The sequence below is a fragment of the Carassius auratus genome, chromosome 36 (assembly GCF_003368295.1).
Source record: "Carassius auratus strain Wakin chromosome 36, ASM336829v1, whole genome shotgun sequence".
NCBI lineage: Eukaryota > Metazoa > Chordata > Actinopteri > Cypriniformes > Cyprinidae > Carassius > Carassius auratus.
Genome location: NC_039278.1, coordinates 13,804,572 through 13,823,430, shown reverse-complemented (window position 1 = coordinate 13,823,430; position 18,859 = coordinate 13,804,572). Strand labels below are relative to the sequence as shown.

The following is an 18,859-nucleotide window of genomic DNA, read 5'->3' as shown; positions in this document are numbered from 1 at the left end:
GCTTTAAAAAGCATCGCAAGATCTCCTAACTGAAGATCACATTATCACAAATGGAAATCACTTCCGTGAAGTGAACGTCGCACGTTCCCTTCACTAACTGACTTCTGGAAAGGACCTTTGAAAGAGATTCAGTTGTTCATTTTCGTTCAAAGTTTGGAATCCCTACAAATGGCGTCCCCTTCCCGAAGCGAATAGTGTAGGTTATAGTGATGCATATATACACATACCATCCTGCTAGACCATTCGCAGCCAGACACAAGCACAAACACACACTCCAAAACCAGACCCTGTGCTACATCCCGGGTCAAAGGTCAAAAGTGAGCCCCATTTCCTGTGGCCTGTAACATCAAAATGTCTTTATTTATTCAGATCTGTCATCAGAGCTACTAAAAACGGCTCCAATCCAGAGACTGCTACAGACCACCATCTAACAGATGTTCAAAAAACACTGAAATAAACAGAAAAAGCAATCAAAAGTGAATTCATCAAGGAAACTCAAAGCAGACAGTGCCGATTATTTGTGTTGACGTAATGCTGGAATAGGAAAAAAATAAATAAAAGCACAATGTGACATACATAAAAGTCAAAATTGACAACGAATATTTTAGTTTTAGTCAAAGCCCTTCTGTTTGCAAGGGTACATAAAAAGGAGAAGAATGGCACAAGAGGAGAAAATGCTATCCGCATGACCGCCGTTTAAATGCTAATGTGTTTAGTGGGAGAAGAGAGTGGCTATTTTTAAAGAGTGGTAACGTGGACGGATGCCTCCAGGGTCTGGGTAATACCATTTTGTGTGACTTCTCAGCATGCCACATTAAAGACTCACTCCTTTTCTTTTAAAGAGAATCTGTTTCTCTTTAATCAGGGCCACTGACTGCCCAGATGCTAAATAAAATATGTTAGGAAGTGGATTACAAAGCAAACAATCTGGCACTTATATGATCACACTGATGAGGGACACTTATGACTTTTGTATTGAACTCATGTCTAACTAGCTCTTTGCCTCACTAATTTGCTTATCAACATGAAAGAAAGTCTGAAGCTAGATTCTCTAAAAAAGGTTTATGGTGTCCTAAAGATAAATTAACTGTGTTGAAATAAACCTCACTTTTAAGGAGTACGATCAGTTAAAAAGGTAAGTTGAGTCAGTATTTACACACAAACTCCGAAACATTATACTCCAAACTTACTTTCTTCTGGTGAACACAAAAACGCAGTTTAGCTAAATGTTGACTCAGCTCTTCCATATACCAAGAGCATACAGTAAGCCGTTTTATTCAAAAAGGAACTGAAAATCACAAAAAATATTTCCCTCCACCGCATCTATCAAATCTCAATTGCATATACAAAAATAAGCCACATAAAGACATATCAGACCATATTTGATGTCAGTGATGCCATTGTGAGCTGATTGGTGAATAAATTAATTCAGATTTTTTATACTGGTATGGATAATGCAGTTTAATTGCAAAAAAAAATTAATGCAACAATTTATTTTGGACTTTATCAATATATTGAAAGATAAAGTGCTGCATCACAAGCTACAATAAGGCTGCATTTATACTTGGCATTAACAAGCTGATCGGATCAATCAATCAGAACACGGTGGATTTACACTTAGCAACATTATCTGACTTTTCTATCTGGATATTGGATCGGTCTTTCCCGCGCAATATTTAAATAAGTCTGCAGAGAATGGCCTGGTGCAAAGTCAGCCTGAAGTGCTGGGTTTTCTTTTGAAAAGCATTTTCAGTCATGGAGCAAAGATAAGTGTTGGAGTCTTACTAGTCTCAACATGGGTCTTCATCTTTTTTTCCTGACAGTTCACGAGCATTTTGCATGATGTCGGATCACATTCTGGTCAGAAGCTCGTTTACACATTTTTTCAGTGTGTATGTGGACAGCATTCGGATTTCTGTCTAGATGGTTTCTGATTTGAATCCTTCATTATGTTCAGGTCTGTCTTGTTAATTATCCTAGTTTGGTCTGTGTATTTAAGTTCCTATCTGTTCGGTTTGAGTTTGTCCAGTATAGTCAATGTTATGTGTGTCTCCTGCCTTCTCTTGCTTGGATTTACCCACAGCATATGTAGATTTATTAAAGACTGCTTATCGTCATCTTCATGCGTGTTCATTGACAGCTGGACTGACAATTATTATTAAAAATGAAGTACTCATTAAATAAGGTATCAAACAATGTTTTATTTGCATGTTTTGTTAAAGCATATCTGCATCTGATACCGAGTGAGCGGAATATAAAATAGCAAACATGCAATAGTTAATGACTTCATCATGCATTAACTTGTCCCATCTTGTTTAAGACACTGGGGAGCAAGCATCAACAGGTATGGCCAATCCTAATCAACACTTGGAATTGTCCTTGGCACTGAACAGCCTACAGGTGTCAGCAAATAAATTCATGTTGATAATGTGAAACCTGCCAGTTGCTTTTTGACAGTTCAACAACAAAAAAAAAAATATATCACACACCCACACAAACATCCTAACATTGGGTACTTCCTTTAATGATTTTTATATATATTTTTTGCACTTGATTTAAAGCCTGCTAGATAAAACTAATCACTTTGAAAATTAGTAGTGTGATCTCTAAATTAAACCACTTGCTTTGTGCTATCATATATTGCACAAACAATGCAGGATGAATACACGTCAAGATGTAATATTTAAATTACAGGTTTTGGGAGATCATTGTTGTGCATGACTTTCATATACATGAACAATAGGGAGTAACACATTAATCAACAGGACAGACCAACAAATTTCCCAAAATACAAGCTAAGAATCTCTTTGTAAATGTCACTTTAGGGTTTACTCCGATATCTAGCGGTGATGTACAATAAAGGCCAAAAGGTTTGTCAGTGGCAAATTTTGTATTTTGTGAAGTTTGCTGCTTCAGTATTTGTAGAGTAATTTACACATTTCTATGTTATATATTTTTTAAATGCTCTTATTGTCAAAAGAATATGAATCAAGACTTACAGTGTTGACCCTGGTTCTTCATAAATGATGCAATTCGATCTAGCCTTCCTGATAGCTTCTGGGCTTTTTGAGGACTGACCACAGGTTCTCGATCCAGGGAGTTGAAAATTTCAATGTATGATCGTCGAGCCACTTTATTACTCTTGCTTTGTGACATGGTGCGCCATCACGCTGAAAATGCACAGATCATCATTAAATTTCTCATGGATCAATGGAAGTCAGTCATCACTCTTGAAGGATGTTTGATACCATTCTTTATTCGTGGCAGTGTTTTTGAGCAGAATTATGAGAGAGCCCACTCACCTGGTTGAGAACCAACTCCACACATGAATGGTCTCAGAACGCTTCACTGTTGGCACAACACAGGACTCATGGTAGGGTTTTACTTTTTCTTCTCCGAACAAATGATTTTCCAGATGTCTCTAATTAGTATGATAGTGATTTCACCCGACTAGTTCTCACTCACACTTTCACATGTGCTGCTGATATGAATGGCCAATTAATGTTTGGTGGTCATTTTGTGTCAGGATAAAAAAAAAAGTTTAATTAGTTTATTAGTTTATTAGTTAAATTAGTTTATTATTATTACCACTCTACATAATATTTTAGAAACAATGTGAATGAACACCACAACAGCTTAAGTAGCCAAACTTGCAAAACACAAAACTTATGTCACTGCCTAAACTTGCCGTGTTTAGTCTGTCGTGACTGTATATCTGAAGGCATGAGGGGTTTGACCTGAATGAGAATTCCCAGGAAAGAGAAAGCTACCATACAGAGTAAATGTAAACCTACCAATTCAATAATGGGTTTCATAAAGTGATTTAAAAGGAAAGACTTAACAAAATGACATGCTTGTATTTATGTTAGCCTAAACACTAAAATAAATATTCTTATCACATTTACGATTGCCAAGTTGTAGAAAGGGTCATGTAATCTGTATAGGTAAAAATCAACACCAACAAACACGACTCCACATACCAGTGAAATCATGTCAGAGGGGTGTTGATGGTCTACTAACTGTGATTAACTATTTTGTCTATTGCTAAATCCTAGCTGGAGCATATTTTACATGTTTGTACCAGCTATAAAAACAATCTTCTGTCTATTGTGTTAATGTGAACCATTTGTGATTGTGTATAAACAGTTCATGTTTGAGGATATAGTTAATTTAAATTATTCAGTAAACCAATCAGCTTTAAAAAAAAAACACTAGCATTCAAAATAGCACTTTATGCAAATATATGTATATATATATATACCCTACTTCTGGTAATGGCTGTGGATATGAAAAGTGTCTTGTACACTAGATGAAATGCTGAGGAGAATCATTTGTGTAAGAGTGCAGTGTCACTCAGTTTCACTTTTGAGTAAAGTGAAAGCCAGTGTGTGTGTGTGTGTGTGTGTGTGTGTGTGTGTGTGTGTGTGTGTGGTGTCATGCAGCGGACAGTTATGGCTGACGGGCTCTCAGGAGGGGCAGTGTAGGGTCAGATCACTGGTCAGGCTAATTAGGCAGACAGTGGTCAGTCTGTGTTTTCAGATGTTTGGAGCTATTGATGTCGTCTGTCCTATGGCTACCCACGTGCCCAATGAAAAGAAGAGAAGGCCAGCATGGTCATGAATGATATGACCCCATCTCATCCTGCTAACACACACACACACAAACACACACACACACACAATATTTCTTTATACTGTATATAAGAATCACAATTAATATCTATTTTATCTATTATTTATCTATTATTTATTTTGCTGTACAACTTATCAGCTCATTTCATTTTAGCCGAGCAACAACCAAGCCACAGAACTCCTTAGAAATGACCAAGACACTGCTCAAAACACCTTAGCAATTGCATAAACAATACTGAGAAAGTCAAGCTAACTCTGACATGGCAGCGGTCAGTTTTGCATGACAAGTACCATTTGCAATTTTTAAGAAAATATAAAAAATAAATTATTATTATAACACCTATACAGTTAATGGTGGGATTTTCTGTATGCAAATTTTAGATGCATTTTCCTCCTCTTCTGCGTGTGTAGCTGGTTTTGCAGGTATAGCCACAACAGTCGATACGCACAATCCATCGCTACTGTCATTGACTCGCTGACTCATCTCATTTCACACACTCAGTCTGTTACACCGTTAAAACACAGATGTCATAACGTGACTGTACTCCTTCAGGTGTGACATTGCCCTTGTAGACTGGTTTGCACAAATTGGGTTTAGATGCTAATATTAGCTCTAAAATATCACCTATGAGGCCCACCTGCCAGGAATACACCCAAACAGGGTCAAGTCCTGAAAATCATCAGTTAAGGGAAATCAGAGGACATTGTGTTGGTTTCTGTAAGACAAACTGACCCTTAAACTCATTAGATTGGATATTATCTATTTTTTTAATAATGTAATCAAATGATGCTGTGTTAAATAAGTGCAATTCAGGCTAGGGACACAAGACAATCCCCCACATGACTGCTTAGAGGAGATTGTGAATGTGTGACTCAAATTATTTTAAGCAGTTTTAACTTGTTCTTCCTTATTGCATTAAGAGACTATAAAAGGAAAATGAAGAAAGAGTGGTATACTGAAACACAAGGGATTCTTTCATTTTTCCCGAAAGGGCTTATTATGGCTTAAATTTCTGATCAAGCAAGTGTATGGCCTACTGATGATTTGTGTGATGTTTAATATACAACATTATAAAAGAGTCAATATTTTCGGAAGCTGCAAAATTGAAAATGTAACGATTCTAAAGGGTTTACACATATCAGTAATTTCTTACCAAACCTGTTGTGTTTACCGTTTTTTATTTGTTTCTTCTTAACCAGCAGTACTTGAAATACTAGCCAACGTGACTGACAGAACTTGAATCAGTGTCTTCCAAGAAAAACCTCCGTCCTTTGTGCTACATATGTTGTACAGAGTGAAATTACATGAAAAGCTAGCGAAACTGCTATTAGTCAAAATATTTTTGCAGTTGTGAGCGATACTTTTGATAAAACCACTAATTACTTTTACAGTCAGTAAAGTTCGTACTTTTACCGATGTGAAGACTAGCTTTGTTCCAAAACCTAGTGAGCAACATGAGGTTTCTATAGGGCTGTTTTTATAAGATGTCTTTTTATGGCCCAACTCTAACAGCAAGTGACAAGACAGTCCCAGAGTGCATTGCAACTAGCTCTGTGAAACGAGTTTATGAAAGAGAGTTGAGTATTCAAATTTTGAAAAAATATATTTACTATGTCTTTTGTGCTTACTGGCTTAGCTGTTAGCTTAACAATACTCTTACACAAATTCTTAGTGGAATTCATTCTTTGTAAGACACATTAAAAGAGTTGCTGCATTAGGGCATTTCAAATCAGTCATTAATGGTCTGTCTCAGAAGGTAGCTGAATATTTAAACAAGCTTACTAGGTTTTGGAACTGAATCTCACTATTTTTTCTCTGCTTCAGCTATACATATAAGTGTGTATACACATGAGTGTGTGTGTGTTTGGCAGTTGGGCTTGTGTGCACAGTTTAATGTTTACAGTTTTCATGTGTGTGTTCTATGGTTTGACAGGCAAGTTTGAGGTTGTAGGTGTCCAGGTGTAGGAAAGTGGCCCGCTCACACTTGCCATCTATTCCTCTCACCTGTCAACTCACCAAGAATAAACACCACCGTGCAAATTTTAGGTCACTAGAAGAGAAGACACCAAATTTTTACTTTTTAAAAGTACACGCTGATAACAGTATTCCCGGCGGAATATTTAACATGATCTAATAAAGTGTTCTTATGTCTTAAATTTAAAAGCTGTTTACTCTTCAAAGTAACAATATATAAATATATATATATATATATATATATATATATATATATATATATATATATATATATATATATACATAGAGAGAGAGAGAGAGAGAGAGAGAGAGGGCAAGAATGTTAATGCTCTAGTTGTGAAAAAGATAATTATCTACACCTAAAGGTCATATAGGTCAAGACCCTTTTTCACTCTCTTTTACCCCTTTTCCCTATCTCTCTCTCTATTCCTCTCTCTATCCAGACGAGCAGACAGCTTTTATACAAGAGCTATTGAGCTTGACCCAGAGAGAGCATCAATGCAGTATTACAGTACATCATCACTCAGGCTTAGCAATGATCGCCATGTGTTCAGCTTAATGAGAATGCTACTGCCTTAACGTTGTTGTCTGAGGACAAAATTCAAACCATCATGTCTGGTTTGGTGTTAAAATACTTTAAGGATTTGTGCCGTAATCTAAATGTAAGAATATAGGAAATGAGCAAGCACAATTAAATACTGTTACTGATTAAATAAAAACTGACTTAAAAACATCTTATCTAGTTTAGGCCAGTAACTTCATGCATTCCTTGAATCTTTTGTATTTCATATCATCCAGTAACATCATGCATCCCTTGAAAAGCTGTCCATTACAGCTTGAGTTTAATAAAGAAGAACAATAAGAGCAACAGAACAATAAAAAAGCTCAAATTTGGATGGAATATTCTAACAAACACACAGGAAGTCCAAGAAGACACAAACACACACCCACACCCACAAAGTCTCTTCTATGCGACTGCAGTGGGACACTTGATGTTTCTATTCTGCTGTCCACCACAGCGCCGCTCCGCATCAGGGTCGGGGCTCTGACCTCAGCTTCCTGTCTCCCAAAGCCAGTCTTTATGTGACCACACAGGGTGACATCACGGTCACCACCAGCAGTCACTCACTGTTCATCTGCACTTTACACCCCTGCAGCCAGCCACAGAGCTCAACAGAACCAGCTCTGTGTGTGTGAGAAATAAAGAGAGTGTGTGTGTGTCCTTATCACTACGAGTCCCATCCCAATTATTGCAAGACCAGAAGAACATCCACTCCTCCATTCCAAACCATGTCCTGTGTTTCATAAATCAGCCAGGCTCTGAGAGAACCAGTTTTCTTTTCTAATGCAAGATTTTGTGGGTCAATAGAGGTCATGGCCTACATTGTGGTGACTCGTGTTGTTCATAAGACCTCTTGATTCTTCAGGTCCAGATAAATATGAATGAATGTGATCATATTATAACATATTATGCAAGTGCAAAGCTTAACACGTCAAGTGCGACTGGCTTTCATATGCTGATGACTCCTATGAATGATTAAATGGGAAGGGGAAGGACAGGATGTTTTAGGCACTTAACATTATTTCAGGCCGTTTTTTTTATTTTTTATAACAGATTTACTAATGGCAGCTTTGAATGTCATATTTTGTTATATAATGTTGAATAAATATCGTCACAAGCTCTGGGACACATAATTTGTCAGCCTTTAGAGGTGCTGATTTAGTAAAAATATGCAGTAAAATAAGGATTAACTGAAATAAAACTGAAATCGCAAAGGCATGTGGCAACCATTTTTCCAAACTTATAATGAGAAGCACTTATCAAAAAAATGAGAAGTTTTAAGGTCTCCCCGAAACATGCCCTCTGGTCATGCTTGTTATGACACATAACAAATTTGGTCAGAATCGGCTAAAGCATTGTGGAGATCTATCATCATGTCCATTTTTACATAAATTTATTTAAATTAGTTAGCGCGCATTCCAAAAACGGTTTGGTATAAGAAAAAAACGTTTGATATATTTTAGCCAGAATGCTCTGAAGATGATCTAAGCCAATCTTGGTGAAAATTTAACAAACCATCTAAGACAAGTCTGAAAAAGTCGATTTTTGGGGGGGATAATTCAAAATTGTGAAAAATACTGAGCCGTAAAAATGTAAACTTTGATATGCATTTGACTCAGTATGAGTGAAGGTAACAGAGGAAAAAGAATTTTGCTTTTAGACCTTACAGTTTAAATGTTATTAGCAGAAAAATGAGACCTGTTGGTGGCACTAAAGAGTTTGAGTTAGGGACTCCAAATTTGCTGTGGTTAATGATGAGACTGTTCTCTACCAGTGTGCCAAATTTCATAATTGTCCCGCAAGCGGATCTATGGCCTACCATAGACTTCCAGAGCAGAGTAAGAAGAAGAAGAAGAAGAAGGAACAATAATAATAAGAAAACAACAATAGGTGTACAATAGGATAAAATAGGTGTCTACGCACAAATAAATAAAATATGCAACATGTGTTGTTGTTTAAGTAAAGTAAACACAACAGTCACCTAGAGCGAAAAAGAATCTAAAAGCTTCCATTTGGCTATTCAGAACAAACACACAAACTGATCTTCATAGCAAAGACATGGAGGAATGTGGAGTATTCCCTCTGTGTGTCCACAGTGGCACCTTCTGCTTATGGTGGCTGTAAAGATGAATAAACTTTCAAACAAACACAGTCTCACCTCTGACCTGAAACACGTGACACAGCTCAGTTCACAACACTGTTGTGATATTCATAAATTTGTTGGCTATTCTTGCATCAAAAAAAAAAAGCTCTTAGTCCCACAAACTGTATGCTTATAATTTGCAGATGTTTACCCAATTAAAGTAAAATACATCTTTCTTTAAATACAATTGTTCTTTATTTTACTCATGAGAAACATAACAGAATCTCAGAAAGGAGAAACTAAGAGAAATTAAACATTAAAGTAAGCAAGAAATGGAAATCTATCTGTTTTCTAAATGCATTTTACTGATCTTACTGTGCACCGATTAATCCATGCATTTATACTCAAAACTTGATCTTCCAGTAAAACTGACTTCTTTAATTATTTTATAAACCCTGTTTATTTCTCTGCCTCCAACCAATCTACAATCCATTTCCACAGATCGGTTATATTTGACAATATGGAAGAAAATATGTCACAAATCTGGCAGATTTGTACAGGTTTACTATTAAGTTTAGTTCAGCTTTATGGTTTTATCAGAAATTCAATCAGGAAAATGACATGACTGAAACTTCTAAACAACAGTGAAACCCAGTGAAAGAAGTAACACAAACTGTGTCCAGAAGTGTGCATGTGTTTTTCCATTCTTCCTAAATTAGGTGTGTCTGTGCATCTGTAGGCCAAAGTTATGTCTTTTCTTCCTCTTTTTCCACAAGTCCACTGAACCGAAGCCAATCCAGATCATGCCTGATACTGATGCACTGAACGTGACTCCACTGATTTTGGATTTGTAATGAGGAACTGCCTGAAGGCTTCTGCTACTCACCACACAGACAGACACACACACATACACACATTTCCGCAGAAGATCTGCTCTTATGCACAAGTTCATATTCAGATGTAGTGAAGGAGAAACATAAGTGAAAGCAAACAAGGAGTTGGTTTAAAGGCTCAAAAACCAAACCCTAAGAAAAGAAGCAACCAATATTAGCTAACTTTTGTACTCATTCCTCATCTTATCCTGTGTTATTCTCTTTCAGTAGAAAACCCCTTTCCCTCCACTTAACTTTTGGCATTAGACAATCATCTGTCTTCATTGTGATACCTTGGCAGATACAGGAGACTTTGTCTGCCTCAACCACAGATATGATATTCAACCTTAATAATACTAGTAATCACACACGACTGTCCAGTAACTTATCTCAGTACTAACACTTTGCAAATAATATATAGTAGGACCATGGTATGACAGAAAATCACGTACGACCCCTCATACCAACATTTGTGCACGAGCGCACGTTCACATACAAAAACACTCGTGCAAATTCTTAATATTTAAACTAAAAAAAGCAAACATGAAAGAATAAAAATCCACAATATTTTTACAATACTTACAAGTAGCTATATGGTGAGACTGATTTGAAACAGCACACCAAACACATTTCTGTTCATGATTGTGACTTAAAAATACAAAGCAACATTCACACAGTTAACCATGCAGATCAACCCTGACCCAGATTTACATTCCCCAAATTAAGAAAAATAAACCACGGTCTGTGAGTATTACCACTTCATAGCAGAGACTTAACAATTTATTATTGACCTGTGAAAGATCATGTTTGGCCAGCAGAGGGAAATGGCCTGTGACCCTGAAGGCCATGTTTAGCCTTCCTCATGACCATGAGAACTTATGAGTAACACTGCAAAGCCTTGTGGGATATACTGCTGGTTCTGCCTACTGGTCTGATTCTTTGCCATGAACTTCACCGTTGGGTTACAGATGAGGTTACAAATCCACCTAGAATGGATATGGAACATCAGAAGGGTTGCTTTGACATTAAACAGAGCATAGTTTTATTATGAATCCTTTGTGGTTGAATTTGATCAATGAGAGACTTATAGTTCATTTAAATGTCCCGAAAAACACAATTTTGCCCTCGATATATTTAAGAAGTGCAATAATGAATTTGTTTGAATACTGTCGATAGCAAATAAATGTTCTTTTCTCTGCAGAAGGTAGTACTTTCTGAAGGAGGGGAGGGATTGACCTCTGAGTGACAGCTTTGGTCTTCTTTCTGACTGATTCTTGTTTACCCAGAATCCACTGTGTTTACCCAGAGGTCCTGCAGAGAGATGGGCATTCATCACATTCACCTGGGTTCGAAAAGTGGCAGATGTCGTACCGTGTGTGCGCAAGACAGAGACAGAAAGAACATTACAAGAAATACCATAAATAACAAATGCAACATTTGTGTTGCTTCCATGAATTGTCCGAGGTATGAATCAGAATCACCCAGAATGCCTTGCCAACAGATCCTGTTCAATATTCATTCCCATTGGTGGTCGCCATATCACATTCCTACTCATTAACAGCGTATTTTCCACAGTGCAATGCAACATATGACAACTATTTAGCACTCTACAATTTTATGGTTGCATAATTTTACTCAATCTTATGACATTTCATAAAGTAAAATACATATATGTGACAACATATAAATGTCTATGAAAGTCTGCCTGTGCACATTTTAGTTCACCTCCAAGATGTGTTACAGCTCTCGACATAATGATATAAATGCAGTGTGTTAATGCTTTCTCCTTTCAAAATGTAGCTTAGATCTTGCTGATACAAAAACACAGTTGTGTGTGTGTGTGTTTTTTTTTATATAGAAACATACAATTCGAGTGAGCCCAAATGCACTGAAATCTGATTGGGCGCACATATGATGCCATTGTCCATCACTAATGGCTGACAGACATCAAGACCCTCTTATCCAATTAGGCAGCGAAGAACATTTACAAGCAGTACCGTATAAGTCTTTACACATTCACAAAGCGCTAATGTGTGCATTAACATTATCCTGACATTGCCAGGCCATTAGCGACTGGTTGACTGACTAGTATATTAATTCAAGAGGTGAACTCTGCTTTCAATGAGGGGGGATGAGTGGAGGTGTAGCCTATGTAAAGAAAAGGCACACACAAAAATAGGACAGTTTTCTTTTGAAGAATAGCAGCTGACACATACACAGACAACAAGTATTAGCCAGCGAGTCTGAACATGTTTTCTTCCTTGTGTTTAATTCACCCTATTTCACCAGTCACGGTCTTTAGAAATGTTTCAGCCTTCCAAGGGGTTTGATGACACTTCCTGGTGGCGTACTTTTCCAGTTTCAAGGGAACTGTGGAAAAACAGCCACAATTTCCATTGCGTACTGAAATTTGTAAGAAATAAATACCCATTAGATAGGGAGTTCCCCTCACGTTATAACAGTCAAATTAATTTTACACCACATTTCCTTTTATGTTTAAGCTTCCTTACTTATTTTAATCTATCAAATTGTTCATAAACCAGTTAATCCAAACCTGAATTGACTATTTAAATAGATGAGCAGAGGATTTGAGGTTAACTGCACCATTGACACAGGTGTTGACACTTGGACATCGGTCTAAAGTGACATCAGTGTTTCACTGGAGGTTGTCGAAATGCTTTTTGGGAATGGTCACAGGGAAGTCAGTGATTGTGGTACGCACACAGTGCCAGTGGCGAACATGTGCTGTTGTTAATTTGAAATGTATTTGAGAAGGGACTGGGAGCTTCTTCACAGTGTTTGTCAACACAGACAGAGGTGATGATTCTGTCTCTGTGTGTCTGGTCTGGGTTGACTGGTTGAACGGCTGACCCCACAGCACACAGTCTGAAAGCACTGACATCTGGCCCCTGCAAACTTACACGTTTACTTCAATTAACACACTCCACACACACTTACACGCTGTAAGGGCTGACACACATTCAACGCTTGCTTTTGCACTTCAGCTTTCAGACACAGGCCGCAAACACCTCCAGTGGATGGAGCTTCCATGCATGTGAGGAATCTTACAATATCAACATTTCACATTTCAGTCTTTACAGCTAAATAAATGTTGTGACAACATAAGACGCTGTCAGACTTAGGCTGGAAACAAGCTGTAGACAAGTACACAAATGCCTGGCGAATGCATTGCAAGCATGCAGAAGAGTTGTATATACTAAACATGCATACTGCATTACTCTGGCTATAACAAACCACTGGCGATAGATTATTTTAAATGTCTCTGTCATTTAAACCAGATGTGTTACAATTCAGATAATTAGCTATAAGTGTGTCTAATCATTTAAATAGCTATGCAAGATTTACTTCCACTTCAAACTGTTGCAAAAAGATAACCGACTATAAAAAAAAAAAAATATATATATATATATATATATATATATATATATATATATATATATATATATATATATATATATATATATATATATATATATATATATATATATTACGCTAATCACCTCTATAGTGCTACTATAGTGTCAATGAATGTCATGCTTTTTCCATGCATAAACATGAAATGTTCAAGTTACCCTGGCTCTGTTATGAGTCTTTTGTTTTTCTCCTTAAGTTATTAGAATCATTTTGGACATTTTTCGAAGTCCCATTGCCAAAATTCTGCAGGAGTGAGACACAAGGCTCCTGGATATTCTTACAGCGACTGACAAGGCACACTTTGGCTGTAATGTATTCCTCTCTAAGCTCTAAGTGCTCGAACTGTTTCCACTTGTACAGCAGAAACTCAGTCCATCTGTTCCATGTACCCTCAATGGAAAAACAAAAAGCCTTAAATATAAAGTGTCTTTTATAAGCTTGGTAACTTAAGACAGTTTAGGGACAAGGCCTGATCTTACTGGTGCAATAATTCACTTTTTCCACACAAAGGCCAAGATAAACAACATACTGATTCTTTTTTCTCCTCTTACAGTATCTGTTCCGCTGGTCTGAGATCAGTACAGCAGGCAGTTATGCATTTGTCATTAATTCCTGTTATTAGCTCACAAATCTTGATTCATTAACTCTGATGTGGAGGGGGTTATTAGCTCACAAATCTTGATTCATTAACTCTGATGTCAAACGGTGAGAACAGCCTTCAGCGTGTAGGAAAAATGATTAATAAGTCTTTAAACAGACTTATTCATGTGAGTTTGCACAAGCTGCGGTGTCGCAGGATGCATTAGTCTGATAGCCGAGGCACTCTGAACCCTAATGAAGCTAAAGTCAACGTCTTCATCCTCCATCCAGCTGCTGCAAATTGTTCCCCATGCGGTTGTAAAGGGACGCAAGCAGGGTTACCTCATTTAACACTTGCTGCCGGGGCCACCTGAGATATTCATGTTGATACAGCCCCTCTTTACCTTCACTAAAGAGCTTTCTGCTCGACTTCTTTTTCCCCTCCAGAGACGCCAAAAAGCAAGAACTTGTAGTCCAAGGAACAACACGTTCCTGTCCACTGCTGTAAGCTGCTAAAAATACTTTCAGCTGTTTATAATCACAAAAACTAGTTCAAGGATATAACTGAACAAGTACAGGCACAGCACATAAAAAAAATGTTCTTGTTAATATAATAGAATGTATTTTTTTGCTTGCAACATAATACTATATACTATTATATATTATATAGTATTATGTTGCAACATATAGTATATAATACTGTGAAATATTATTACAATTTTAAACGCTCTTCTAATTAAATATATTTTAAAATGTACTTTATTCCTGTAATGATAAAGCTGCATTTTCAGCCTCATTACCCCAGTCTTCAGAAGGCATCCTAATAATTATTGTTCAAGAAACATTTCTAATTATCAGTTTTGAAAACAGCTGTGCTGCTTATTGTTTTTATGGAAACTGTGATACATTATTTTAAAATGCTTTGATTAATAAAATGTTTGTCATAATTGATTGTAAATAGAATTGTCACTTCCAATCAGTTTAATGTGTCATACTGACTCCAAACCTTTGAGCAGCGGTGTTTAAGTGTAAATACAGCTTGATAATGTACATTAATCCTGTCGTTATCACAAAATAAACCCTTTCAGAGTGATAAAGGACTCCTTCTCTTCATGTCTGGGCCCTGTTCACCCTGTCTGGGTTTATTTTGTGATAATGACAGCCTGAGCGAACATTATCTCTTAATGTGTTTAGATCAGTTAGGACCAATGCAAATGACCAATACTTTTATTTTTTATGTTTTTTATTTTTTTTGCACTTTACACAGGATTACGGACAAAGCTTTTCTTAAAAAAATTATAATATAATAAAAATAATGTCACAACTGTAGTCATATGTACCCAATAATATCATTACAGACAATGGGCATTCTGCTTCCAGATTTCGTTAATGCCGCAAACTGGTAGAAATCTGTGTCCAGTTCGTTCAGGCCTGTGTGGGATTTATAGAAGAACGGCGTTTTGTGCTGTACATCAACCTGGCAAGAAAATCGTTTGGGAGCCACAATTGATTTGCTCAGTTTTGTAACATCTGACGACTTTCTTCTCCCATCGGTGCTCCGTGAAATCCCAGCTATCCTGCGTTTGACATTTACTAAGAAGTCTTTAGCGAAACTGCGTCCAGAACTGTGCTTTTGTTCAGTCTGTTCGGGGCATTCTGGTAAGTCCATCCAGTTCTGAATGAGATCAGCAAAACTGTTGTCTCCCAGCACAAGCGGCTGTCTGTTACGTCCGCGCGTCAGTAGCGATGTAGTCCAGTCGTCAGGGTCACTTGCGGTCTCAAAGGATGTCCAACTTTCCAGGCAAGCATCAGAGGTGGACTTAGGGCGCACTTGAGTGTTGGGAGGCTGGTTGGTGCGAAGACATGCAGATGAAGATACTCTGATGTTTTTGGTGCGCCGTAACACCACTCCTTCATCCTGCCAGGAGGCCTCAGAGTAGCCCGAATCAAACTCTAGACTCCGCTCGCTGCTCGGTGAGCTTTCAGACGATGGGCTGTCTGTAGATGCCTCCTCTTCCAAAGAGCTAGACAGACAACAGGCAGAGTCGTAACTGCTCGCCTCACTGGCGTCGCTGATCCTCAACCGTGCTCGCCGTTCCCGTTGGGCTATCAGCTGCTTACAAGCACGCAATCTCACTGGAGGTCCAATGGGGGGCGCTGCACAGCTCCGCCGCAAATGTTTTAGATCCTGCAGGGATCTCATCATATAACGCATCTGTTCCCGCAGACAGTCACTTGACTCCTGCAGACACAACTGCAAAAAGACAGAAAGACATGGTAAGACTATTGGGTGCAAAATTTCAGAATAAAGTTTTTTATGAAAACATTCGTACTACATCTTAAAAATGCATTTAATTTTATTATAATAATAATACATATATTTTAATATATATATAAAAAACTGAATAAAATATATATATATATATATAAATTGTACTACATTTAAAAAGTGCTTATTTTATAAATATGAAAAAAGTGAAAGTGATGAGACATACACCCAAGTATGGTGACTAGGGATGGGCATTCGATTAAATTTTCTTAGTCGATCGTCGGGAGAATTAACGATCGACTATCGATTAATCATTAATATTTTTATAATTATTTAATTTTTATAATAAAAAAATGCAATGAATACAAAAATACAGCGTGTTTTTCCTCGGTGAGACCTTTATTACAAGATCAACTTGTGGCAGACAGTTAAACTACGTTCAGGCAAACCGAACATATATCCGCGTGCATATGCAGTGCTCTAAAGCAGCGGAACCTGCAGCTGCTAGCAGGCGTTCTTAACCCTTTCGAGTCGATTAACGCATATATGCGTTTTGAGTCTGAATAAAGTGCTTCATTCTTTTTTGTGAGGAAATCCATTTCTCAAATCATCAACCACATCACATCTTTTTGGGGTGAATTATGTCTTAGTCTTCTCATCGCGAAGCAAACAGTAAAATAAAATAAAAACTTGAAGAACAGTCTCGCTGCCTTTTCTTCTGTGTGGGCGTATTCAAGCGCGCGCTTCAGTTTGAATCTGAATAGCGCGTTAAGCGCGGGGGCGTGGTCACATTAAATATAATGAAGGAAGATATGAAAAACAGACATTGCGTTGTTTTCATATGGATTACTTTATCTCAGAATATTTGTTTTTCGGAAGCACTTGTTTAGTTTAAAAGTAGACATTCCAGGCTTTCTATAGATATCTCTCTCATGTCTCTTCGTTGAGTATTCACGGAGTTACGGTTCATTTTAATGAAATGTTTGTACATGACGACCAGCGGAGACAAAGACTGTAGACAGAGCCTCATGAAAATTTGCCGGGATGCACAGGTACATCATTTGAGCCGTGGCCGTGTTGTACTTAAACACGGTATCGCAATGTTTGCAGTTAACTAGTTCGCTTTTTAAATCAAAATGGTCCCACGCCACACTTCGCCGTGACATCTTCATGATTATTCTTTGAAATCAAAACGGAAGATCACAGATAACCGAGTAGGGTGTCAAATATTGCCCCATGGTGGTAAAATATTTAATTGCTGCCACACAGTGAAATTCATTTAATTGCTTGAAGACTCGCACTACGCAACGCAACCTGCATTAGATTAAAAAAAATGCTTTAGATTAATCGATAACAAATTAACATGATCGAGGAAAATCTTAACGATCAATTATCGATCGTCGATTAATCATGCCCATCCCTAATGGTGACCCTGACCATAATCGGAATTCGTGCTCTGCATTTAACCCATCCAAAGTGCAAACACAGAGCAGTGAACACACACCGACCGATGAATGCACCTCATGTGCACTCACACCCAGCTATCAAAAGGATGGATGACTACTACCCTCGTATCAAAATCAGTTGGAATAAACCTTTTACTAGCCACACCTGGAATACTACTTTTCAATAAAGTAATTACCACACCTTCGATCCATGCCATTTGTGCACAAATATACACATAAATCATAATCATAAAAAAACGGAAGAGCATAGCTTACTGATTTGAAATAGTGAATCAATTACTTTGCATTAAATAGTGAAGGTAGTTTGCAGGTGCATAGACATTAAAATCTACATATCAAAAAGCCATATCAAATAGTGTCTAGAATTCTCAAAGTGAAATTGTAAACAAAAAGTTAGACCTAACTCAAAAACAATGGTACTGCAATGTTTGGTGTTTTAGTACTATGTAATTGAGAGATTAACCACAAACCCAAATGTCTTATAACTGACCAAAAACAGCACAGTAATCCAGTTTCATTTGTCAATTTGTCATGACATTTCTTCACAGTAACTAATCCTTTGCAGCACACAATGTAAAGTGATGTCCAATCAGTGCAGTTTGACTGAGTAAACACAGTCCTAATGATTGTGGAGAGGTGATGATTTGAGGCATGCTTACCATGATTCTGAAATTATGACAGTCAAATCCACAAGTTTAGATGCTCCTGAAACAGAAATGAAAGTTTTATAAAACGTTTTGCAAAAGGAAATAAATTAAGCAAAATAAATAAATAAATTACTTTTTTTCTACATTTGAAAAACTGGAAAAACAAGACATTAGTACTTGTGTCAGATAAAATCAAGCATGAAGCAGTTCAAAGGTAGAATCGAGTCTTGGACTTACATTTGTTGTGAGACAAAAACACTATTCAGAGCAATCCAGACTGTAGATGCGGCTCTTGTGACTCAAACTCCAGATCATGAGCCCCTCACTGCAGACAAGCGCA

The 18,859-nt window shown here is 37.3% G+C and overlaps 1 protein-coding gene across 1 annotated transcript; it reads right to left on the bottom strand.

The window, feature by feature from the left end:
- Positions 1-15,369: 15,369 nt before the first annotated feature.
- On the bottom strand, positions 15,370-18,859 carry inka1a (inka box actin regulator 1a). The gene is made up of 3 exons (XM_026221583.1): positions 18,757-18,859; positions 18,532-18,577; positions 15,370-16,391 (listed from the first exon to the last, which is right to left on the bottom strand). The coding sequence occupies exons 2-3, from the start codon at positions 18,532-18,534 to the stop codon at positions 15,468-15,470; spliced, it is 927 nt and encodes a 308-aa protein (XP_026077368.1). The 5' UTR covers positions 18,535-18,577; positions 18,757-18,859; the 3' UTR covers positions 15,370-15,467.